This window comes from Aspergillus oryzae, chromosome 8, assembly GCF_000184455.2.
Source record: "Aspergillus oryzae RIB40 DNA, chromosome 8".
Taxonomy (NCBI): Eukaryota; Fungi; Ascomycota; class Eurotiomycetes; order Eurotiales; family Aspergillaceae; genus Aspergillus; species Aspergillus oryzae.
The window spans coordinates 2835944-2860101 of record NC_036442.1 but is presented as its reverse complement, the minus strand read 5'-3'; the positions used below and the strand labels follow the sequence as shown (position 1 = coordinate 2860101).

At 49.1% G+C, this 24158-nt stretch overlaps 8 protein-coding genes across 8 annotated transcripts; 3 read left to right on the top strand and 5 right to left on the bottom strand.

Moving 5' to 3' along the window:
* Positions 1 to 259: 259 nt before the first annotated feature.
* AO090010000205 (ubiquitin carboxyl-terminal hydrolase) lies at positions 260 to 1116 on the bottom strand (the record flags this gene model as incomplete). The annotated part of the gene is made up of 2 exons (XM_001827184.1): positions 260 to 948; positions 1053 to 1116. The coding sequence occupies 2 exons, from the start codon at positions 1114 to 1116 to the stop codon at positions 260 to 262; spliced, it is 753 nt and encodes a 250-aa protein (XP_001827236.1).
* Positions 1117 to 3496: 2380 nt separating this feature from the next.
* AO090010000206 (cation:proton antiporter) lies at positions 3497 to 5283 on the top strand (the record flags this gene model as incomplete). The annotated part of the gene is made up of 2 exons (XM_001827185.3): positions 3497 to 4573; positions 4627 to 5283. The coding sequence occupies 2 exons, from the start codon at positions 3497 to 3499 to the stop codon at positions 5281 to 5283; spliced, it is 1734 nt and encodes a 577-aa protein (XP_001827237.1).
* A 702-nt stretch (positions 5284 to 5985) lies between these two features.
* Positions 5986 to 9045, bottom strand: AO090010000207 (glycosylphosphatidylinositol-alpha 1,4 mannosyltransferase I; the record flags this gene model as incomplete). The annotated part of the gene is made up of 4 exons (XM_023233767.1): positions 5986 to 6135; positions 6228 to 6335; positions 6406 to 7416; positions 8992 to 9045. The coding sequence occupies 4 exons, from the start codon at positions 9043 to 9045 to the stop codon at positions 5986 to 5988; spliced, it is 1323 nt and encodes a 440-aa protein (XP_023094078.1).
* A 4571-nt stretch (positions 9046 to 13616) lies between these two features.
* AO090010000208 (beta-mannosidase) lies at positions 13617 to 16362 on the top strand (the record flags this gene model as incomplete). The annotated part of the gene is made up of 4 exons (XM_023233766.1): positions 13617 to 13750; positions 13816 to 14769; positions 14818 to 15499; positions 15583 to 16362. The coding sequence occupies 4 exons, from the start codon at positions 13617 to 13619 to the stop codon at positions 16360 to 16362; spliced, it is 2550 nt and encodes an 849-aa protein (XP_023094079.1).
* Positions 16363 to 17120: 758 nt separating this feature from the next.
* On the top strand, positions 17121 to 18027 carry AO090010000209 (translin family protein; the record flags this gene model as incomplete). Its single annotated transcript, XM_023233765.1, has 2 exons — positions 17121 to 17248; positions 17427 to 18027. The coding sequence occupies 2 exons, from the start codon at positions 17121 to 17123 to the stop codon at positions 18025 to 18027; spliced, it is 729 nt and encodes a 242-aa protein (XP_023094080.1).
* Positions 18028 to 18354: 327 nt separating this feature from the next.
* Positions 18355 to 18959, bottom strand: AO090010000210 (RPEL repeat-containing protein; the record flags this gene model as incomplete). The annotated part of the gene is made up of 3 exons (XM_001827189.3): positions 18355 to 18533; positions 18641 to 18741; positions 18814 to 18959. The coding sequence occupies 3 exons, from the start codon at positions 18957 to 18959 to the stop codon at positions 18355 to 18357; spliced, it is 426 nt and encodes a 141-aa protein (XP_001827241.1).
* A 952-nt stretch (positions 18960 to 19911) lies between these two features.
* AO090010000211 (uncharacterized protein) lies at positions 19912 to 21306 on the bottom strand (the record flags this gene model as incomplete). Its single annotated transcript, XM_001827190.1, has 3 exons — positions 19912 to 20060; positions 20113 to 21087; positions 21186 to 21306. The coding sequence occupies 3 exons, from the start codon at positions 21304 to 21306 to the stop codon at positions 19912 to 19914; spliced, it is 1245 nt and encodes a 414-aa protein (XP_001827242.1).
* Positions 21307 to 22048: 742 nt separating this feature from the next.
* Positions 22049 to 23156, bottom strand: AO090010000212 (sulfurtransferase; the record flags this gene model as incomplete). Its single annotated transcript, XM_001827191.3, has 2 exons — positions 22049 to 22103; positions 22177 to 23156. 2 exons carry the CDS (start codon positions 23154 to 23156, stop codon positions 22049 to 22051), a joined length of 1035 nt encoding a protein of 344 aa, XP_001827243.1.
* Positions 23157 to 24158: the final 1002 nt, after the last annotated feature.

Sequence of the window (24158 nt, the reverse complement as noted above, 5' to 3'; positions counted from 1 at the left end):
GCTTTGCTGAGATGGCATACCTCCATTGACGATCTGGAACATCCTTGTATCTACGCCTTGTAGTGGTTTGTATACGTATCGTACTGTGATAGTTTCCTCCTTAGGTAGTTCAATACCATTGATTTATCATGCACCTTGCTTTCCATTTGTAACCTGTTCCATACTCGGTATATTCGTCTTCTGCCAGACAACGCAGCCTACCTCATATCCCATATCTCATCCCCACATACTATCACCACCCACTATGAGTCCTAAGGAACTACACACCAACCAACCCAACCAAAGAAATCCCCAAACCCCCATACCCACCCCCCTCAACCTCCTTCGCAGCCTCCATAAAATCCCCAACCGTCAACCTCAACCCAGCCTCCGAAACCAAATCCTCACCATCCTCAAGAACTCCCCTCTCCAAAGGCCCCGGCATACCCCCATTCAACTCCCAAACCCTCCCGTCCCCGCCCTTCACAAACCCCACAAAATGAAACCCGTTATCCTCCTCCGGCCCCGGCACCCCCGAACTACCTCCCCGCGCCGCATCCATATGCGCCTCCTCCAGAAACAATGCCTCATAAACCACCCTAGCACGATCCCCCGGCGCCAACGAGACCAGTTCCTCCCGTAACTTCGCCAACTCAGACCCACGAGCTAGATGCCTCCCATCATCGAGATTCAGCACACAGTGCAGAAACGCCATAAGGCCGCAAGCGTGGCCGATTGTCTGGGGGATCCAGATTGGGTCTGTTTCATTGGTGGTTGTGTATTTGGGGAGTGTGGATTGGAGGGTTGAGCGGGCGCGGGTGTAGATGGGTGCTGCGGCGAGGAAGATTAGGGCGTTGATGGGATGGGGTAGGTCTCGGGGAGGCGGGGAGAGGGTGAAGATGTCGTGGAAGGTGAGGGATTGGACAGAGAGGGTGGTGGCGAGGTGGGTGTGGACTTCGGGGTTGTTTTCTGGTTGGTTTTTTTTGTTAGTTTGTTGATTTTTTATACGCTGTGGATTGTTTGGATGGGAGGTGGGGATGTAGATGTATGTAGGTAGGTAGGTATGTGTATACCGAGGGGAATGAAGGTCTTGACCCCGTTGATGATTTTGGCGCCGGTGGGAAGTGTGGTGGACATGGTTTTGATTGTTGATGATGGTGGGTTATGATAATTGAGTGATTTGATGATTGTGAAGGGAACTTGAAGTGTGGTGGTAATGTTTCTGTTGGATGTTGTTGGTAGGATGTCCTATTATGTCTCTAATTATTGTTAGGCAGAAGGGTGACGCAATGTGCAAGGAATCGGGGCTTGAGGATGGTTTTGTCCCCGCATGCATGAAGAGGCCTATTCACTGCTGTATGCATACTTACTGGCAGCAGTGGCATTGCATAAAGTTTGAATGAATTATTCGATCGGCATTGCTTATAGATAAGGGGTATCTTCGACAACATCGTTCCTATGCGAGCCGGGAAGTATAGCCCGGTCTCAGCTCTTCTGTTATTCACCCGAATACGAAAGGTTGAACTAGCTATGCTTATACAAGGGTATGACCAGGGACAGAATTATTATTAAGATTTGAACAGAATTAATATTGCTTCCCCAGAGAATCAGCAGCGGTTTCAAAAAGAATGTAAGCAGATCTACTTTCAAACAATTCCACCCCATGCCATTCTATCAAAACGTTCTGTTATATTGTCCCCCTTAGGGCCTATATCTGTTCGCTTGTGACAACAACCATCGCATATTATCTTATAGGTGTATTAAATTAAACTCCCACGTTCTTCTATTTTCGACAAGTCTTTTGAGACAGGTTAGTCATACTGTCGTGGCTAGAGGCAGACGTGCGCTGTAATACTAGGCTTGCTTTTGCGGTTGTCATCCAATTAGGGCAGGGGAAATCACCAGCCTTGAAGCATAGCAAGTGTAGTAACAATTTGCGCCAATGACATCGTAGTATTGAGCTGAGCGGTGTACAAAAAGCAAAGAAAGCCAGCCAATAAAAGGGTACCAAGAGAGGCATTCAACCCGATGGAGAAATACACCTCGCTGATGGGCCTTGGGAGTAGCAAATAACTTGGATCAATACTAGTTCTGGCAGCTGACTTTATGAGACGGTATCGTGTTATGATTAGTTGCAACGGCATTGTATTCGTCTGCGAAGGTCATTCTTATTCGATGATCTCCACTCCGGGGCGCCATGGCGGAAATACACGACGCTTAATGGCAATGAAGTACCCACGTTGACAGGGGACATCCCGACGCATGTCAGTTTAACGATAGGACCATCATTGGCGGTGATCATCCTAGCAGAGCAAACAACTAAGGCGAGGCTGTCATCTACCTCTGTATTAAATCTCCCAACGAGCCACCGGAACTTCAATCGTCCAGAGCAATCTTGCTACGAAGCTCCAACCTAATAAACACTTTACCCTCTATCCTAAGAACCATATCCGAGATACCACAATAGCCATGGCAGTTCGTACCCGATCATGACCTAGCTTTTCTACATCACGTCTAAGTAAGAATGTAACGCTAACGAAATTACCAGGATACCTTTTGCACAGTTAATGGATGCTATGGAATTTGGCTTGTGGTCAACTATAACCTCGGATTCACTTCGGGCGGGTTCGCCATCTGGAGTCTCGTGAACCAGGAAACTGGCGAGATAAGGAGTGCCCCAGAAAACGAGTGTACGGTTATCAGATAAAGCAGCAATTCGACTCGATTCTAGGAATGACTTGTTTGGTCTTGTCCATTTAACGGAGGAGAGGCTGTGATTGCCGCTGGGCAAGGGAAGTGTGGACTCAGATATAGCGGGTAGTATATCAGGGACTAGGGAAAGGATGAGTAGTATACGAATGAGAAAGACATAGGGATGTTCAATTCCTTGCTACGTACTTGGTTTATGTTTAGTTTTTTATGCATAAATCCGATTTCCTCACTTCCTCCATGTCGTACATACATGGGAAGTCTCCGCTTAGCCCTAAAAACCTACGGATCCCTGACTTCAACGTCTCTGTAGTTCGCCCACCTCGCATAGTTAAGCCAATCCTGAATAGAAGATTTACTCCTTATGGCCCATTAAATACTACGATAGCCAAGAAAAAGAATAACATAGCCACACTCGCTTAATAGCAACTTTCATCTTCGAGGTCATAGAATACTTGGCATCGGGATGCCGAGACTCGTTATCTACCGAGCGCCTTTAGAGAATATTTATTAGACTAAGTGGTCTCCCGCCTGCGCTGCCCCCTTCAGTTCTTTACTAACATCTGTCGTCCTCACGCAATTATCGCAAGTTCAGGTCCAGCTCACCTCGCAATTGATCAATTCTCCCACCCACCAACGGTGTAAATATATCTTCTGATGGAGTCCGTTACCGTCAAAAATTTACTAGTACAAAACCACCAGAAAATATTAGTATTACCCATATAGCCAGACCCACAGCATCATTCTGCACCACGATATCATTCCTTATTGATACTCAAAGATCAACCACCAAACCCACCAATTCAGAATGGCGATCAGCGAAACAGCCTTCGCCTACCACGAGCCAGCCATAAGCACAATCCTCAACCAAACAGGATTCCTGCTAGTCCTCAACCTAGTTAATGTGTGCCTCGACAAGCTCGTTTACTGCGGACTAATTGGCCAGCTCTTCATCGGCATCCTCTGGGGCACTCCCGGCGCAAAATGGCTGACCCGGGACATGGAAACCGTGATCCAACAGCTCGGTTATCTCGGATTGATAATGCTCGTCTACGAAGGCGGGCTATCAACATCCCTCTCGTCCCTGAAAGCGAACCTCCTGCTTTCGCTCGCAGTAGCCATCACCGGCATCTGTGCACCGATGGGCCTCTCCTTCATTCTCACCGAGCTGGTGTCCGCAACGCCCCTCCAGGCCTTCTCTGCCGGAGCGGCTCTCAGCGCAACTAGTCTAGGAACTACGTTCACGATCCTCTCCACGACAGATCTAATCAAGACACGACTGGGCACGGTTACTACCGGCGCAGCCATGTTAGATGATGTCGTGGGACTGGTATTGGTCCAGATCATCACCAACCTAGGCGGGAGTAGCGACTCGTTCAGTGCAGTGACAGTTATACGGCCTGTTTCTGTTTCTATCGGATTCGGGGTTGGTGTGTGGCTTTTGTGTCTGTTGGGTCTTAGACCTGCTTTAAGGGTGCTTCTGGCCCATAAGCATAGGTTCCCGGCGTTTACGGGGACGGTTCAGTTTTATTTTCTGGTGAATACGTGTTTACTGGTGGGGATGGTGGCTGGGGCTACTTATGCGGGCACGTCGAGTCTCTTTGCTGCGTATCTGGCTGGTGTGATGACGTCTTGGATGGATGACTTTTTCAAGGAGAATTCCGGGTCTGGGGATGCTGGTAATGGTAACGTGTCTTCTGAATCAGGAACGGAGAATACCTCTCAAGAGGAGAATCCTACCGGTCAAGAGAAGGATTCCAACCAGAATGACCAAACAACTCGCCAACAGACTACCAGCACGAAACGTGAGACTCCCACCGGTAGTATGGTCTATGAGAAATACTACCATGAACCTGTGACAAGGATCCTGGTCCCTCTGTTCTTCGTAAGTTACTCAGTTCAACCAAGCTATGAAAACAACTAATAGGTAGAATAAAGGCCTCAATCGGCTTCGCCATCCCCATCACGGAAATGTTCGACGGAAAAATAGTCTGGCGTGGCGTCGTCTACGCCACCCTCATGACATTCGGCAAGCTAATCACCGGTCTTTGGCTTGTGCGGTTATCGTCTCGACCTATTTCAAGTGTCCTCCGAATTCTTAAGAAACCATTTTCCCGCGTTGTCTTGTTCTGCGCGAGTCCTCGAACCGGTTCCAAGAAGCAAAAGAAAGGCACAACAGAGACACAACAACATCAAGACCCCCGAAACCCCGAGGACAAATCACAAGACCAACCAACACCGACCCAAGCACACGAAACCGTCACCAGCGAACAACCAACCCAAATCTCTCAACCAACCTCGACTCTCCCACCGAAGCCCAGATCCCTCTATCCGGCGTCGATCCTGGGCCTGGCGATGGTCTCCCGCGGCGAAGTTGGTTATTTAATTGCTTCGCTCGCCGAGTCGAAGGGGATCTTCGGGACCAGCTCTAGTGGTGGTTCGTCGGAGACGTATCTGGTGATTGTGTGGGCGATCTCGCTGTGCACTCTCTTTGGGCCGATTTGTGTCGGGACGTTGGTTAAGAGGGCGAAGACTTTGCAGCGGATGAGGGTGGATCGGGGTGGGGAGGATCCGTTGGGTGTTTGGGGGATTTAGATTGGTTTTGGTTGGGGAGTTGGCTTGAGGGGGTAGTGGTCGTCGTGGAAGTGTGGGATGGATTAGGTGTGTGTGTTAGGTGTAGGGAACGGGGATATTGTGGTGGAATATATGGGTACGTTTGAATACCGTTTGAATGAGTATGTTTAGTTAGGATATAGCTATAGTGGAGTATACTGCAGTGCACTATCCTAGTGACATGGCAGTAAGAGGACTGAATCTAAAACCTTTTCAAGTCCATCGCAAGGTGATTCATGGTAATTGCTGTACCAGTCTCTGCTTTTACTTAGACGTGTGCATTCAAGAAGATGTGGTATTGCGATGATTTGTCTTACTTCCCTAAAACATGCAATAGTTTCCACGAGGTCAGAGAAACCAGACTTAACTAAAGAGATCTAGATTATATAGCAGTGCACGTGGGAATAAACTCACGATGGTGTTCTAAGCAGATAATTCTATGTAGACAGGCGTACAGCCGACTCGCGACGAACCCGATTGATGTGTCCCACCTGGATGAGGTAAGAACAACAATTATGATAGTGTACATGGTTGTTTAAGCGGTGAGAGATACAGCATGATATACCTCCCGAACTATCTAGAAGCCCACTCTAGAAAACACTTAGAGCCCAGAGGAGCAGAATATACATAGCGATCAGACTCTAGGGTTCATTGTCATCTTCGCATTCTTCTTCCCTTAGTCCCTTAGCATCCCTCCAATGCGACATCATTAATAATAATGCCCAAAATCCAAATATTAACTGCAAAGAAACCCAAACTAGCGAGGAACAATCCCGGCACGAAACTGGACAAACCGAGGAATTCGAGGTAGTAGCCTTGTTGGAGCCAGAGGGCCTGGTGTTTTAGTTAGTACTGTGGGTGCAATCCTGGTGTGGTGTCTCATTGACTCTGGAAGCAATAAATAGAAAAAAAGGGCGTATGCATACCTGAGCGATGACCCATAGAGCTGTAACTGTAATGCCCAGCCTTGGGTTCTTCATTAACGAAGAGGAAGGTAGGTAGAACGGAAGAAATATAAGATACCAGAGGAAATACTTTTACACAAGTCAGTCTTCACATTTTCGGCGCGAACGAAGAGTGTAGGAATAGATTGGAGAAGCATACCTGGCTCGTGCACACTTTGTTAAACGTAACGAATGCGAACGTCTGGGCTAGCATCGCACCTGGTAGGCTTCTTTTGGCCAAAACAATCGGGATAACAACGACCGAGAGAAGCAACTGCGGAATGAAAGCTAGAGACTCAAAGCTCCCCTGGATGTCTCCGGCAGCGGAGAGATAAAGGAGGCTGCTGTAGGGCGAAAAATTGTGGCGGTGGTCAATACGAGTCAAGTGATGCAGATAGGTATGCTGCGCGAAAGGAAAGTCATAGAGAATGTACATGGAGATGTTGAGACCGGAGAAGGTGGCCAGTGCAGTGGTAGTGAGAAGAAGACGAGAGGGCGTTATGAAGTTGAAGATGTGGGTAAGAAGATTTCGATCGTCTTGTTCTGGCTTTTGCTTTTGCGAAGATGACTTCAGCCCTTCACGTTCTTCATCCAGCCACCAGATAATTGATGGCCCGTAAACAAAGGGGTAGATCTTGAAATGCACGCTGAGCCCGAGAAGTACTCCGGCGAGAGTGATCTTCCTGTTCAAGACAGCCCAGAGCAAGGCAATGACTAGCACACATAGGAGACCCTCGGAGCTACCTCGCGTACTAATATTGGCAACCATAGGATTCAGTAGCCAAACGCTGGCATACTTGAGAGCGCGTGGCGGGCTCATGCCGTAAAAGGACGTGAGCGCTTTCGCGATGAGCCATCCGGCCACCACGTCAGAGAGGGCGAAAAGAACTTTGCCAAAGGAGAAGAAACCATCCCAGGAGGTTGGTAGAAGCAACCACGCGAGAAGAGGCGTGTACCGGTACGTATCTCGAGCGTATGGTGAATCACCCTTTGAAACATACCGGGCTGCGTCCGTGAAAACCATGTAGTCAATGTCGGTGTATTTGACGGCTGAGTGGGCATCTTGCCAGGCGCCATAAACAAGAAGAATAGCACGTAAGACAATAGCGGCTCCAAAGACCAGTGATGGTCTCTCAAATAAAGAAGCCATGACCGACAATTCTCTTATTGACTAGAGTTCATCAGGGCCACGTCAGTAAGCTTCAGATATTTCGAGACTTGAATCTAATGCACAAATATATCGATTGCACAGCAGAGCTATAAGATGGTGATATGACAATCAATAACAGGGTAAATTTGTGGAAAATTCACTTTTATATTGTAACTGGGTTCATATGGTGATTGCAGATGCGCCTCGGGAGCATAACGTGTGGTTTTTGGCGTTTGGCGTTTTAGCTGAGTCAGCACCCTGACGATCCTTGTATAACTTCAAGTAATAGCATTTATGCAGTCTGTAATGGAAACATAGGCATCCAAAAACTGATGATCATTCATACACTATATGCTTTTTTAAATATCCCGGTTATATACACTCATCCATACCGTGCCCTTTCCTAAAAGACGACTCGCTTTGATGCAGACCCAGACAAAAGGAAAGTGGAAAAGAAAAAGAAGAATGCACAAAAAGAACTGATGAAGAAGAAAAGATATAAGAAGAAAGAAATAGTGCCCTTAACCAGAAGGGCTAGATGTTTTAAATATATTTGTCCCTTTAGTAGTAGGGCAAAGGTGGATTTGCATAGTAGGCACCGTCTCCCATAGAGCCCCCCATAAAGGCTGCACCGTTGTTGGGATATTTCATGGTTTTGTCTGTTTGGGCGAACAGCGTTTCGTCGTTGAAGCTATTGGTGTCCGTTATTCCAGGCCATAGGCTGCTATCGCTCCAGCTCAAGAAGTCCCATAGGTACTGAGCCGTCGAGTCGTCAATAACTGGAGGCGCAAACGGATCAAAGCCTGCCTCATTCTGAAGGAAAATGTTTTGGGACGGATGAAACCCTGAAGCGGCTCGAGGCACTGCCCCCTCGCGTGAGACAGCAAACATGCTATTGACAAGGCCAGCCTCGTTGGCCATGTTAGTCCCTCTCTTACTAGCTTCCAATATCTGCGATACGGCACCCAACGTCCTTTTTGCAGTCGGGCTCCATTGTTCCAGTCGGGCCAGGACAAGCATAGCCATCTCAACTTGAGATTGGCAGCTCGCAACAGTAGCTCTAGGGTCACTCGTTGTGTTGTCGTTGAGAAACAATCCCAATAGGGGAACCATGACTGCCTGGAATATGAGCCAGACTGCACTCCAGCCCGACATTTGATGTGACTGGGCCGTTGAAGAAATGTCTTGAATTGTAGCCTCCGCGATCTGTCGACACCTTTCGATCGCCGTCCGCTCTTCGGAACGGAGAGCAATATATGGAACCCGCCGCATGGCGTAGCTGAGTAGAGTTGGACGGTATATGAGCATACGCTGGTTGTAGTACCGCCATTTCATGACTGTCCTGGTGATGATAATTGATTCGGAGCATGGCTCGTGGTCTTTGAGTATATACGGAAGGTTCTCATACCACTCTAACAGTTGATTATCAAAGTGCGACATCTCGTGGTACCTCGTCAACGGAGCGGCAGCCAGAATTTCCTGGATCTGTGTCGCAATTTTGCAGAACCGAACGTTTTCTAGAAGCGGTATAATGTCGAGAACATTCCCCTGGAAGGGTTAGAATGACAGAATCACAAAGTTCGGACGCATACATACTCTTTCTCGGTACTGCGGCAGTTTAACGGTAATCGTCGGTCCAAATCGTCCCATACTCGGTCGCCCCAGAGTCATACAGCCCCAAGTGTCCAAGCAAAACAGCGACCACCACACTCGCCGTTTCAGGTCAGTCGAATATATGTTCTGCTTACACGACCCTTCCTGGTTATCTGAAAACTCTTTGTGCAAGCCCAAAGCTGCAGCCATGCGCAGCGCAGCTCCCATGAGCGAATATGCCAGATTGGGTTGACTGACATAATGAAGATACTGCCCTCCCAGAAGGCCGAGAGTCTGGATGGTCTCTATATGTGAGGATCCAAGCGATTCTAAATTCAAGTAGCTCTTACAGCGCTGGGCGTAAATTGTGTGGGACATGTCATCCGATGGACATGCTGCGATGCTACCCAAGGCAAGCACAATGTTCAGCAGTGCCAGCCAACGTTCATCCTTTCTACACCCCGAGTGATAGACCTCGCGGAAAACTTCCTCATCTAGCATGGGCACGAATGGCTGAAAATAAGTAAAGTAGGCGTCGAGCAACTGCATCTCTGTTACTGGTCGATGTGGTTGAGGGGGCGTTATTGGTTGCTGAGACTCTTGGACCGGCCATGGTTGTGCTTCTGCTGGGGAGTATCCTAGAGCTGAGTCCCTGGAGTCTGTGTTGGTCGAGGGATGAGAGAAGTAAGAGAGGGCGCCAGGGTCAAGGCAGAGAATCACTTTGAGAACAGCATTGATAGACGACACGCCCAAATAAGAGGAGGGCTGTCTGGATGAGAGTGACAGAGCATTGACGTCGTCCGAAAAATTATTGGATATCTCCGTATAACCCGAGTTTTGAGAATCACTGGATTCTTCAGGCATCGTCTGCAAAGATTCCAAATTGCCATCTTCGTTGGAGACGGGGGAGACATGGGCTTCGACCGATGCCGAGGTAGCTGGTGACGCTGGGTGTGGCGGCTGTGTCTGCAGCAGGGATGGCTTGCCCATCAGCTCCAAAAGCTTTTCGCGAGGCAAGCTAACTAAATTTTCGGGTTGGATATTAGGGAAGAGTTTCTCGAGCACGCCCCGATACTCGTCCAAAGTGGTGGAGAGTTTTTCTACATGTCTGCATTTTCATTCCCACGTAAGCCATGTATAGATCTTCCACCGTCTGGGTGGGGAGATAACTGTGGGGAAGAAGGGGCATTTATCTCTAATTAAAAATCAAAAAAGAAAGAGAGCAACCCACCTGCGGGAGGGCCGGGGATCTGCATAATGACACTGGTCGGCTTTCTTATACCACCGACACGCTTCGCACGGCTTTTCACCGTCACACTTGATCTTGCGATGTCTGCATGATGTACAGGCACGAAGGGTAGTGACACGTCGGCCGACGGATGGCTGGCGCTCACCACGACCCCGGACTGGGGCCGAGTTGTTCGGGTTTTCGAATCCTTCAAAGGTGTGGAACATCTCCAAGAACCGGGTTCTAGGCAATCTCAGACAATGATAAACAGAAGACACCCACTCAGCTTAGATCCAAATCGATCAGAACCGGCCATTGGAGGTAGCAGACGTCCAAGCAGTTTGCATGCAGCCGAGTCCAGGGATTTTTTCTGGAAACAGCGGAGGCCGACTAGTCTAATAATATAATAATGCCAGGGAAAAGGCCGCCACCAGCTTCTCAGCGTACTAGAAGTGAGACCCTGCAGATTGTGGGCTGGTGATTTAAGGGGTGGCAATTAGGGGGGGCTTTGAGAATGAGTGCCCTCAAGACGACACGGAAAATGTCCCTGTTTGATGTCCACTAGAAATAGAGAACCCCAAAGAGAAAAGAAACCAGGGCGAAAAATTATTAACAAGATAAGACGACGTCGTCGATTACGATCAAGGGTGATGAGAAAGGTGTCAGGGACCGGATGGGGCAAAAGAAAAATATTAAGAGTGTTTGAGAGTCGAACAAAAACGGGTGATGCGCGAGGATGAGTAGAAAGTTAGAGTGGAGGCCGATGGAACCGTCTAACCCTATCGCCAGCCATGCTGAACAAACCCTCGCTGGCAGATCGTCCTGAGATTGTCCGCGGTTTCCCCGCATTTCTTGATTAATGCATGCACATAGAAGTATTAAATTCTTTCCTTTCTTCTACCATTCGTTGGCCAGGTGCAGGGTCCCAGAGTATCCTCCAATATCCGGCGCAGTAAACCCATCGGTTAACCGCTGACCTTGTTGGCTAAATGACACCGTGTCTGTCTATTACCCCTCGTGACGCCAGGTGAGGAGTTTACGAGGATACGCGGCGTCCTGGGAACCAAGGAAAGAGCGCTATCCATGGAGGGGAGGGGATTGGGCCATGTGGTGGTCTCTACCTCCCTGCCAGACCCGTCAAGCCCCGGTTCCTGTCATGGAAATGCCGTCGGCTTCCAGTTCTACTTTAGAATTTTCTATAGATTTAAAGGTACTGGCACCACTTCTACAGTTGATGAGACGGGTGATGTGCATCTGCATCTCCAAAGCACCCCGAGAGATATCCATCGAAGCAAGACAGCATGATCCAGGAAATCGGGGAATTACGGTCTGCCAGTGGATCAGGAAACCATCCCATAGACCTGAAGGCTCTCCACGAGGGATAACGGGAAATACCCCTGCTGCAGCAGAAGGAGCAGTAGAATTATGTCCACCCGCTTATACACAGGGCAGCCACAGCCAATCTGAACAGAAAAACCACGCAGGACGAATAGCGACCTCGCCCACTTTTCTGCACAAAAGCACTGCAGAATCACATTCACACCTTAGCGAGAGAACAGTGGCTTGTCCCTGCATTTCTATTCGCAAGGCAACAGGCTAAGCCGGTTTCTGAGCGTTCGGCTGTATCCAGGTTTCTACACTGGTGGGGTCATCGGCAGGGGTCCAACTTAAAAATTAATTACTTACTGCCTCGTGTCGGATATACACGACCGACCCAGTGCTTGTATCGCCAGGCAGACGGTGGTTCCGCAACGCGCTATGGTCACCTAGGGATCGACGGAACCTCTAGCCCTTAGGCTAAACCACAATCCTCCGAGGATCCGTATATTCCTACGCAAGCGAACTGCCTGCTGAATCGTTTCCCTGTGATATCCGTGACCCCGCGCGTATTAGTTCACTCGGTCTGCCAAAGTTTATTGAAATTGCAGGTCACCTGTTGATGCAAGAGAGCCATGCTAGTGTCAGGGAATACCCTGCGCAGCCGAATTCCACCAGTGGAGAGTCGAGACCCCCAGAATTTCGCCGAAATTTCCAGAGCCGTTTCAAGGCTATTTTGCGATCAACAGGAGGCGTCCTCTTAGCACGGGCGCGAAGTGACCGGATAGGCAATAGTGAACATCAGGAATTCGGGATGATCCGAGCGACTGATGACTGTATTAAGGAACATCGCCCCGTTCATCCGACTGGGTTGAACTTCCAATCAACGACACTGACGACACCCACCACGGATTCAAACACAAATAACCGTTGATCCGGCGGAAGATTGGCGCCAAGCAATGCGTCATTTTTTTCTTCGTGCACTGACGGTTGAGTAGGGCATGTCCCTTCATTTAAATTTAGTGCATTAAGGAGTGTGAGAGTGCTTATAGAGCATTTAAATCAATGTATGATGAGGGGCGAGGGCCTGAAGGCTGAGGTTCTCAGACGGTCAGACCGAAAACTTAGCGTCAAACGACGCGTCAAATGTCTCGGGGAAAGAGTGGCTCAATAGTTCCTCGGACAAAGTGAGAGAAATATATTTGGTCATTGGTGTGGCCATGGGCCGAGGGAGGGTGCACCCACACATTGTCGATATGGTAACATGGTTTATACTTCGTGTCGGATATGGTTTGTAGAAAGAAAGTAGGTTTTGAATGGAAGTGAAAGTATAAGAGAAACTCAATTCCCGGGGATTAACTACTTCCGAGAGAATCATGAACAATGTATGGTCCGAAGAAAAGATAGTATACCTCTGACTGATGGCTATCCTCAACCATTTGTATGGAGCGTCTTTGACCAACAAGGTCGCTGGCAATTGACCGATAGAAAACCCAGAGAGCTTGACGGAGGGCCCTCCGTGTCTAGAACGGGAAAGTGTGGGAGAAACGTCGGAGGTTTAACAGTTTCGGGAAGATGCCGTGGCTAAGGGAAGGCTAATGTACCCCATCGAGTAAGGATGCCCCATAAGGCCGTTTCACAACCGTCTTTCACGGCCACAAACGAACTTAGCAAAGTGGGAGCAATGTTCAGCTAAGTCTCTCCTTCAGGAAGGACAACCAGCAGTAGACTTACTGGCGTTCCATGAATAGAGGTTTTACGAGGGCAAACGTGACTGTCAGTGGCTGACATACTCCCTCATGGCGCTTAACTCAATTGGGCAAGGACCCTCCTCCGTCCAGAATGGCTCAAAGAGGAAATCCCAGCACGTGGGGTGCGGAGTGACACTCCGCATACCTTGTCGCATGTAGCATACACTTATGAGAATCTGCGCCTTACAACGATCCTTTCAACATGGGGAGCCGGCATCTAAAATCCGGGGAATTTCCACTTTCTGGGGTTCAATGAACACAAGTTTTCTCTGCCCTCTGCTGTGAAGTGTCCGAGCATCCATTGGCACTTCTCAACCCCCTCAGATAACGTCATGGCGGCATTCTCTCAGTACCCTCTATCTACGGGATGGAGCTTCAAAGATAGTGATGACCAGTCGCCTGAAGCGTGGATGCCGGTGCCTGTCGTTCCTTCCGTGGCTCATCAGGATCTACAAGCCAATCAGAAGTATGCATTCCTTTTCACATGCCCAATGCCATCCAATCGCTAACGAATCGCCCCGATTCCTCCAGGCTGAAGAATCCATACATTGGTTTCAATGAACTAGATGCCCGATGGGTGAATGACAAGTCATGGACCTATCGAACCGTTTTCCAGAAGCCCGCTGTCGCCGCTGGATCGTCGATTATCTTAGCATTTGACGGCTTGGATACCTTTGCCACAGTGAAGCTCGATGGCAGCGTCATCCTGCAAAGTGACAATATGTTCCTTGCTCACCGTGTAGATGTGACTAAGGCGCTTGAGGCGGAAGGAGACCATGTGCTGGAAATCGATTTCGACTGTGCCATGCGCAGGGCGCGAGAACTTCGAGAGAAAGATACCAAGCATAACTGGGCTTCTTTCAATGGCGATCCCGCCAGAATGGCTGTCAGAAAAGCCCAATATCATTGGGGCTGGGACTGGGGCCCACTCTTGTCAACTGCAGGCATCTGGCGGGAGGTGCGGCTTGAGGTATATTCCGCTAAGATCTCTGATCTTTGGACGGAGGTGGAGCTCGCATCGGATCACCAGACAGCCCGGGTTTCGGCTTTCGCTGAAGTGGACGCTGCGGATTCGGTTGACTCTTATAAGGCCAGCTTCCTGCTTAGTCTTCACGGCAAGGAGGTCGCTCGTGAGGTGGCCACCTTAAAGGACAAGGTTGCGAATGTGACGTTTGACGTGACACAACCGTCCCTCTGGTGGCCAAATGGCTATGGTGACCCTGCCCTGTACGAAATATCCGTGTCCTTGGAGAAAGAAGACTGTGAGATACACAGCGTGTCGAAGAAGATTGGCATTCGAACTGCGGAACTTATCCAGCAGCCTGACAGGCATGGAAAGTCGTTCTTCTTCCGAATAAACGGTGTTGATGTCTTCTGTGGCGGCTCATGCTGGATTCCGGCCGATAATCTCTTGCCCAGCATTACTGCCGAGCGGTATCGCAAATGGATTGAATTGATGGTTGCCGGCCGCCAAGTGATGATCAGGTATGTTCGGACGGTCCGTGATAGCTAACATTTGCTAATAGAGCATAGAGTGTGGGGTGGTGGCTGCTACGAGGATGATAGCTTCTACCAAGCATGCGACGAACTTGGAGTCTTGGTATGGCAAGACTTCATGTTTGGCTGTGGTAACTACCCAACCTGGCCCGAGCTCCTGGAGTCGATTGAGAAGGAGGCAAACTATAACGTGCGCCGACTACGCCATCACCCGTCGATTGTGGTGTACGTTGGAAACAATGAAGACTACCAAGTGCAAGAAAGCGCTGGTCTTGTCTACGACTACGAGGATAAGAACCCAGAGAACTGGCTGAAGACCGATTTCCCGGCGCGCTACATATATGAGAAGCTCTTGCCTTCCGTTGTTGAAAAGCTGTCCCCCAAAACGGTTTATCATCCGGGGAGCCCTTGGGGTGATGGAAAGATAACGTCCGATCCTACGGTGGGCGATATGCATCAGTGGAATGGTAAGTCCAACGGCGTCTTAGATTGGGTTCATACTAAACCTTCGGTAGTATGGCATGGAACTCAGGAGAAGTATCAAATCTTTGATACACTAGGAGGGCGCTTCAATAGTGAGTTTGGGATGGAAGCATTCCCCCATATGTCAACGATCGAGTATTTCGTGGAAAATGAAGCGGACAAATACCCTCAGTCACATGTCCTCGACTTCCACAACAAGGCCGACGGACACGAGCGAAGGATTGCTACATATCTTGTCGAGAACTTAAGGACAGCTACAGACTTAGAGGCATGCTACCTGATTCGACCCTCAGGATCCATGTGGCTAACTTGATACAGACATATGTTTATCTCACACAGGTTGTCCAGGCTGAAACCATGATGTTCGGATACCGTGGATGGCGTCGTCAATGGGGTGATGAAAGACATTGTGGAGGTGCCCTGCTTTGGCAACTAAATGATTGCTGGCCCACTATCTCCTGGGCTATCGTAGACTACTTCCTGCGGCCCAAACCGGCATTCTATGCTGTAGCACGTGTTCTGAAGCCCATTGCTGTCGGTGTGCGGAGAGAGCATCATGACTGGAGTGTGACCCATGCGCAGCCGCCGAAGACGAGCAAGTACGAGCTATGGATTGCTAGTAGCTTGCAGAAGGAAACTGTTGGCACAATCGAGCTTAGGTTCCTTTCCGTCAATACGGGACTTGATGTCCGTGCGCCCATCCTGCGTGACAACGTCAAAATAGTGCCGAACGGCACTACAAACATCCTGGAAGGTGTCATTGACCATAAGGCACAACCCGAACCTCACGTACTCGCTGCTCGACTCTGGGTGGATGGTGAGGTTACTGCTCGCGATGTGGATTGGCCCCAGCCGTTCAAGTATCTTGATTTATCCGATCGAGGACTGGAAGTGAACAAGGTTTCAGAATCGGGTAACGAGCAGAAACTGCTGATCACCGCGAAAAAGCCTGTCAAATGCCTCGTCTTCGAGGAAAGGGATGGCATCAGAGTTAGCGACAGTGCTATGGACATTGTCCCGGGAGATGGGCAAACAGTCACCGTAACCGGGCTGAAGGCAGGTGATGCTCCTCTGAAGTACAAGTATCTTGGCCAGTGATTATGTGGAATGGGTTTGATTGAGTGTGCGGCTTTATTACAGGATGTCCAATATCCAATGACCCAATCATGACATGACATGCCAGTGTATGTTATGGGCTTAGAAGAAAATTGACGGGGTCATAGCCTAGAAATGATTGATTATTCGAGGTATAGAACCTCGGAATGAATTATTTAACGAACCTATCTACTAATTACACATTAAACAACCGGAAATGCTTGTTATATGCAACTAGCTTCACTTAGGGTAGTATTGATAAGCAAGTCTAGAGAAACACGAGCCCATCAACTACTACTATATGTATCTCTTGCACGTTAATGGTGAGCTCAGGTGTATATTCACTACCATTCTCAATACAGACAGAATGAGATTACGCGATCAGCCAATCAAACGATACCCAGCACAGAAGAGCAAGAAAAAAAAAATAAAGAACCAGCCTCATATAGTAAGATCATGGGGGAAAAAAGAAGCAAAAAAGAAACCTCTCCACCTATGGCACATGGCCACCAACTGCCCAAAGCAATTCCATCTTATCAGATAATCACCCCGATCAGTCCTAGCCCCAAAGTCCAATGATGACGCCCATCAATCAGTGATTGAATTAATTTCATTCCCGCAAATAATCCCCCTCCATTTCATCACCACCATCCCACTCCAGTCGACACAAATAAATGGCCGGAACCAAACGCACCTGGGACGGCAAACAGCTCTCACTCCAACCCAACAACAACAACAACAACCATCAGACTACTATTACAATGGCCGAACAACCGACGCAAATTCACTCCATCTTCGAGACCTTCCGCAACGAGCTAGATGAGCACCACGATCGGCGCGAGCGACTAATCAAGATCTCAAGAGATATCACGGCACTGAGCAAGAAGATGTATGTTTATAACCTGTTCCCATCTATCTTAGGTTATGCACATAGCCAATTTCATCGAGCAAGCAAAAGCAAAGCAAGCTAACACAAGCCGCAGTATCTTCTCCCTCCAACGGTAACACACCCAACCAACCCATCAACACCCTCAAAAAACAAAGTCTAACAAGATAAAACTCCCCAGAATCCGCAAACTCAACGCCCCGCTCCCGGAAAACATCACAAAAGAAACTCAATCCCGCTTCACCCAAATCCAATCCCTCTTCACCAACGCCCTCCCAGACCTCACCGGCCCAAACAAATGGCGCTACCAGCGTCAACTCAGCGGCGCAATTCAGGAATATATCGAGGCGCTCTCCTTCCACCACTATCTCACCTCGCAGACCCTCATCACGCTCCCCGAAGTGCGCACGAAACTCCCCGCCGAGATACTCGTCACGGAGGAGGATTATCTGTTGGGTTTGTTTGATTTAACTGGGGAGATGATGCGGTTTGCGGTTACGGCGCTGTCGGCTGGGTCGGTTGCTTCTGAGGAGAAGAAGATGGGGTTGAGTAGGGAGCAGAATGGGATTGTGGTGGATTTGAGGGAGATGAGGTCGCTTTTTGAGGGGTTGAGTGTGTCTAGACGGCATAATTTGATTAAGGATTTGGGGAAGAAGATGGAGGTTATGCAGGGGAGTGTGGAGAAGGTGGAGAGGGCTGCTTATGGGATTTTGGTGAGGGGGAGTGAGAGGCCGGCTGGGTGGATGCCGGATCTCTCTGGTGGTGGTGATGAGGGGTATTAATTCATGGTTTTTGTTCGGGGTGGCTTAGTGTAGGCTGTGTATGTGTGTATGTTTTATCCATGTATCTATAGAAGAGTGTGAATCTTCTGAGCTAAGTAAGCTAGATTTAACTAAACTAAACTATCCCAGGAGCTGAGATTAACAATCCCATATCAAGCTCGTGTGTCATGCACTATGTTGTACGTTATTTACCATATCTTTGTGTTATTTTCGAAAAGAAAGAACAACCAAATGTACCCCATTAATCCATCCATATACTCCGTCCATCAAACCATAATCCATAACCCATATCCATCATAACCCGTCAACAACTGCCGAAGATTGCAGTCAAATAGTCGGCTGCCTCGGATCCTCATCTTCCGTCAAGATCCCCTGAGCCATGAGATCCTCCGGCTGCGGCCGGTTCTGAATCTTCTGGTCGAGATGATCAGCCAGCATATGTTTCTCCAGTTCGCGGGCGTGAGCCTGAAGCGCCGGGGCTGCGTTGGTATGCGGGAGGATATTGCCTTTTGTACACAAGAGTCAAGTTAGCATTCGAATATATGAGAATATGACTAGAGTCAGTTGCGAGAGAAGAAGCGTAGGTGAATGGGTGAAATGTCAAGATACGCACGCTCAACCAGTTCTTCGCGATCCGGTCTGTGCTCGAGATGTTTCTTCAAACTATCAGTAGTGCGCTGACGGTCTAGTTCCTGTCTTGCTGCTTGGATAGATCTATAGGTTATTTGTTAGTGGCACGATGTGAAGATTATAGCTAGTACAGTAAGCAGAGTCAAGGAACCATACGGAGCAACATTGGTGTCGAGGAGGATGTGTCTCTCTTTGAGATCCTGGGGATCAGGACGATTCAGGAGATGCTTCTCCAGGGAATTGCGTCGCTCGGTGGGTGATGCGGCGAGGGAGGTTTCGTCGACGGTGTTGATCATTGTCATTGCTTGCTTGCGGCTACGACGATTAGTATGGAAGTATGGAAGGACTAGCACTTGTATAGTGTTGGCAAGGTTTGAGATCTTGAAGAGACGATTGGGTGGGGGGAATCAGGTCCCGGAGGATACTTACGTATTATGTTTATAATTTATTGCTGGGCGATGACAAGTAACCGTGAGGTTGGGAGGGTGGAAGGAGGGGAAATCAAGTGACGTTGACATCAATGCGGAGGTTTGATCCACGGGACCTTAACTGCGGCTATTAATTAAATACTTGGGGCATGACCTCATGGCATGGCTCATTAGAGTTTCCTTGTGCACGGTTAGGGTTATCATATCTCATCTCATCTCTTTCGTGACCACGAGCTAAACATAGGTTTCATTCTTGTCATCTGTTTCTTTTTTCTCGTTTTCTTAATAAACAATACCTAGAAGCACTACTAAAGCATGCATCTTGCCCATCCCCCTCATACTCCCACAGAGCAATAGCAACAGGTTCAACAAAAATAAGCAAGACAACTCTCATATGTGTGGGTGGTAACTGCTGAGTAATATGTTGAATAGCTAGCTCGTTTACGCATGTCGGGTCGAACAGGTGTGTGGCCCAGGAGACCGGACATGTGGAAGGACATAAAACAAAAAGCTCGTTCCTCCATCGTAACGGAAAGCAAGTGTATGAGCAAGAAGACCCGTCTGACCCCAGAACCTGACCTAGAGCCTGATCATCGGTCTCGCACGAGAATGGTTGTATGGATCGAATCAGTGCCGTATCCGACTCGTACTCATCCTTCATGTCCGTGCAATCCATATAGGACCCATTCGCCTCATCCATCAAGTCACAGTCTGAACTGACATCGACCAGTAGGCAGTCCGGGAACGGAAGATGATTTCTGCTTCGAATAACAACCACAGTGGTCTCTGTTGGAAATTGCAAACAAATGCTCCGTCGACATCAAAATCAACGGGGCTCTGCCGTCCGGTCAAGGAACCCAGAGTTTCCCCCGGCCTCGGCTGTTACCACGAGTTGGTCCACGAGGAGCTCCTCGGCGACCACTATTGTAGTTCCGAGACGCTCCGGCCATGCCCCGCGCAGCCCCGGATTGCGTACTGAGATCGATCGTGGGCTGCTGTTTGTTGGCAGTGGTGGGCAAGGACCTACTGAAAGAGTTGGGGTCGATGGGCTGAGTAGGAATCTCCATTGTACTCTCCACAGGCGGCGCCGTGTTCTTAGAGGCGGCGGGTTTCCGATTGCTTCCGCCACGCGACGCTCCTCGTGAGCTTCCTTTTCCGCGGCCCCGAGGAACAAAGACTAGTTCATCCTCGTCGCTTTCGTCGTCGTAGGAAAGCAGCGACTTCGGTTCGGCCGTCTGAGTTTGGGTCTTTTCCACATATTTGCAGCGATTCTTGTATTCCCGTTCTTCGTACTGAATGGAAGTCCGCAGCTGATGGATGTTCTTTACACCAATGCCAAACTTCTGAGCCCAAATCTGCGTGGAGCGATCGTTCGTAATGAGAATACAGCTTTTAGCCGCGTTGGAGGCATCCGGGCCACTATGCAGCCGCCACAGCAACGCACTGAGTAGCGGTCGGAGCACCAAGGGAACCGTGGGAATGGTGGAGCCGGAAGCAGATCGCTTATGTCCGTTCGTCTGCTTAACTTTACGGTTGCTTGTTCCGTTTCCATTCTCAACCACATGAGAGTTGGCACATTCGGGACTCGTGCGGGAACTTCTTGATGAAGGTGGCGACGCAGGGGCACTGTGAGTCCCTGCCGAGTTAATCGACGCGGCGTCCGAGTCCTTCTTAAAGTTCAGCTTGTTGAGAAGCATTTGCGACAGATCATCCGGGGCTCCGTTTTTCTTGTTGTCTCTTCCTGTAGGTCCCTTCTTCTCCAACGGCGTCTCCCCGGCACCGGTTCCGTTTGTCGCCTCCGGCTCCTCTTCGAATTCCGGTAAAAAGAACTTCTCCGCATCACTCCAGTTCTCGTACTGCTCCATCGGGCCCTGAAGGGCAACGCGATCGGCCGGAGTGCTGTCCTTTCCGGAAGTAACGCGGTCAAGGAAGCGAACCGCCTCGCGGGCGTTGATAGCGACTTGAGACCCGGCTCGTTTCAATGCATGGAGGCGTTCAAGGGCTGAGTAAAGAGAGAATGGTGAGAAAAATGTAAGATATACAGAATGGATAAAATAAAAAGGATAGAACTAGACAGAAAATACAGTGGGAGATACATACTGTAAAGAGGAACGACCAAGGTGATCGCGCCGTTTGTTGTCCATTTTTTGATTTCGCTGATGTTGGTAGTCAGCGCCGTCTCATCCACGGCACAGTGGAAGACCTTGCGTCCGGTCGACATCGCTTCAGCGGCCGACAAGAGGCAGAGCGCGTAGGTGAATCTTAGGGATGGTTAAGACGGCGCAGTGCCCTACACCGAATGGCTGATTTGAACGAGTGCGACTGAGCCGCCGCGGCGTTAGCGGATGGGTCCTCAGAAGGAGGTTTGGTCTGATGGCGGAGGGATATGAGAATGTGGGGGCAATGGCATTAAGATTAGGTCAATCAAGAGGCCGAGGACAACCTCAGGCCACCAAGATGCCGGAACAAACAAACCACAAGGTACTTACCGTGGGATCCTGGTTCACAAAGAAGGAACATCTGCAGCATTTTGGGGGTCTGACCGAGTCATTCGCGGAAATATTAAGGCCCAGGTAAAGGCAGATTGAATGGTCATTGAACAGCAGCGGATCAACTGTGACGCCGTGGGAGTGACTCGCCCGACTGACTAAGCGGAACAGTCATCATCTACCAGGTTCATCACGTTTCTACATCGATTCGATAGGGAAAGTCCAAGGTGACAACCAAAAGAAAAAGCAATGAGATGAGATATTCTGTTCATTTCAATAACCATACTGCGGTAACAAAGCTCGATAGGATATCTACTGGGTTACACTCTATAGAATAATTGACATGCTGTCACCGTAACACAAAAGTCCTCCATGGAAGCAAAGAACGAACGCTATGTCATACAAGCATCAAGGGCCATCTTGACGCAAATTCGCAGCCAAGGCAATGATAAGAGATGCCTAATTCCCACCAGCCTAGTTCAGCTTTTTGATCAGTCCGTCAGCGGGCTTGACACGCTGTGCCCACTCACTAGACGACATACATAGTAAGCAACTGTAATTTTGAAAGGCGTGGGACTTAGTGAATGATAAGAAGTACTTACGTCCAGCTTCCATCGTACACCCTCCGAAGGTTAGGATCTCCGTACTCTGCTTCACCCAAGGCGGTTTCAATAATCGTAGCGGTCACACCAGTGCCGCAAGAGCTGATGATCGACTTGGAGTCATCAATTTCTTTTTCTTCGAAGATTTTGCACAGCTCAGACTTCGAGCGAAAAGTCTTCGTCTCCGGATCCAGTAATTCTTGAAAGGGCAGGCTCTTGGAGCCAGGAATATGGCCCGAGGACAACCCCGGGCGTGGTTCGGGATCAGTTCCCGCCCAGCGGCCGTAAGATCGCGCATCCAAGATCTCAACTTCTTTAGCACCTTCTTTCCTATGCTCTTTGGCAATCTCCTTCAACTCCAAGTACGGGATCACCAGTTTCGAATCGTAATTAGGTACTGGATAGCTGGTCCGTTCCACTTGCTGGGGCTCCCCAGTCTCCGTCGGGTACCCTTCGCGCACCCACAATCGGTAGTTGTTTAAGAGATGAACTCGAGGGTGTCCAAATACTCGTAGGGTCCAGCCGACACGGGGGGCGCTGAAGATTCCGAGCTCTTCGGTGTCGTAAACCACCACTTCGTCGTCACGCCGGATGCCAAGCTCGCTCATCGCATCGGCAAATGTCTCTGCGGTGGGAAGCATGTGGGGGTACGGAGATTCCGCATCTTTGATCGCATCCAAGTCAAAGAATCGAGCCTGAGGGATGCGATGTTTCCGGAAAATGTCAATCCCTTTGCGACCTTCCGGATCATTGGGCATAAACCATGCAGCGCAGAGGGGGACAACACGCGGTGCAGTCGAGATCTTGGTTGCGGGATTCTTCTTGAGGGCCTCACTGAGCTCCTTGGGAGAGACCAGGTATGAGGAGAAGGAAACCTGGCGACATTGGGATTGGAGTCGGGCTTGAGAAGGGGTCGACATGGTCGGACGAAGCAGGCGAGTGGGGGAAGGGATCGAATGGCGAAGAGCTGCGAAAGCCATTTTCGCAGCGCGGATTTACTGGGGAAATATAGAGATAGTTGAAAGAGGACAATCAACTTTTACATACCGTATCGGCAATGTCGTCAGATGGTGTCATCTGATCGCGGACGATAAGAATTAAAATAGGGATGTGTTAATTTAATGCAAGTGCGCAGTGAGGGGAAAGTCCGGAGTATTCACTTTCTTATTTATATTATTTTATTATTCTTATTATTTATTAGTCGTGCTAAGTCACTACTAAGTTAGTAGCAAGTTAGTAACTAATCATTTGGACCTAAAATGCGGAGTCACCCGTAAACAAATCATTTTCTCCGCCATGTGAAAAAAACAAATAGGAAAAAAGGAAGGTAACAAACCAGAAAAGATCCGTTATCTTGCTTTAGCTCCACTCACTACTCTCACCGACCACTTTTCTCTCCCCTCTTACGCGGAACGAGTTAATCCACGCCCTCAAACCACACCACATCGTGATCGACCATGAAGGTCACTATCAAAGAGTGGAACGGGGTTGCCACTTGGCGTTGGGATATGCCCGAGGATGATGTTTGTGGTATCTGTCGCGTCCAGTTCGATGGAACTTGCCCGACTTGCAAATTTCCCGGTGATGATTGTTCACTACGTAAGTCTCTTGGTTTTGTTTGTTAAGACAAAAATAACGGGGGCTTCCAGATTAACCTTGATGTAATTACAGTGCTGGGCAAATGTGGACATTCCTTCCATATGGTGCGATAGTGGATCTTGATATTGTCATGGATATAGAAACTGATGATTCACCTGTCTAGCATTGTCTAATGACTTGGATCCAACAAGAATCTTCGAAGGGGCTTTGTCCGATGTGTCGTCAAAGTATGCCATCCCTAGAGAGGAATTTTCGATGCAAACTGCTGCTAACTATAACCACAGAATTCGAGTGGAAACAAGAAGATGACGAATAAGCCCAAACATCATGCATCCTCGCGGCGACAATGGGGAGGGCGTCTTAGCTCGACGGATACGATACCC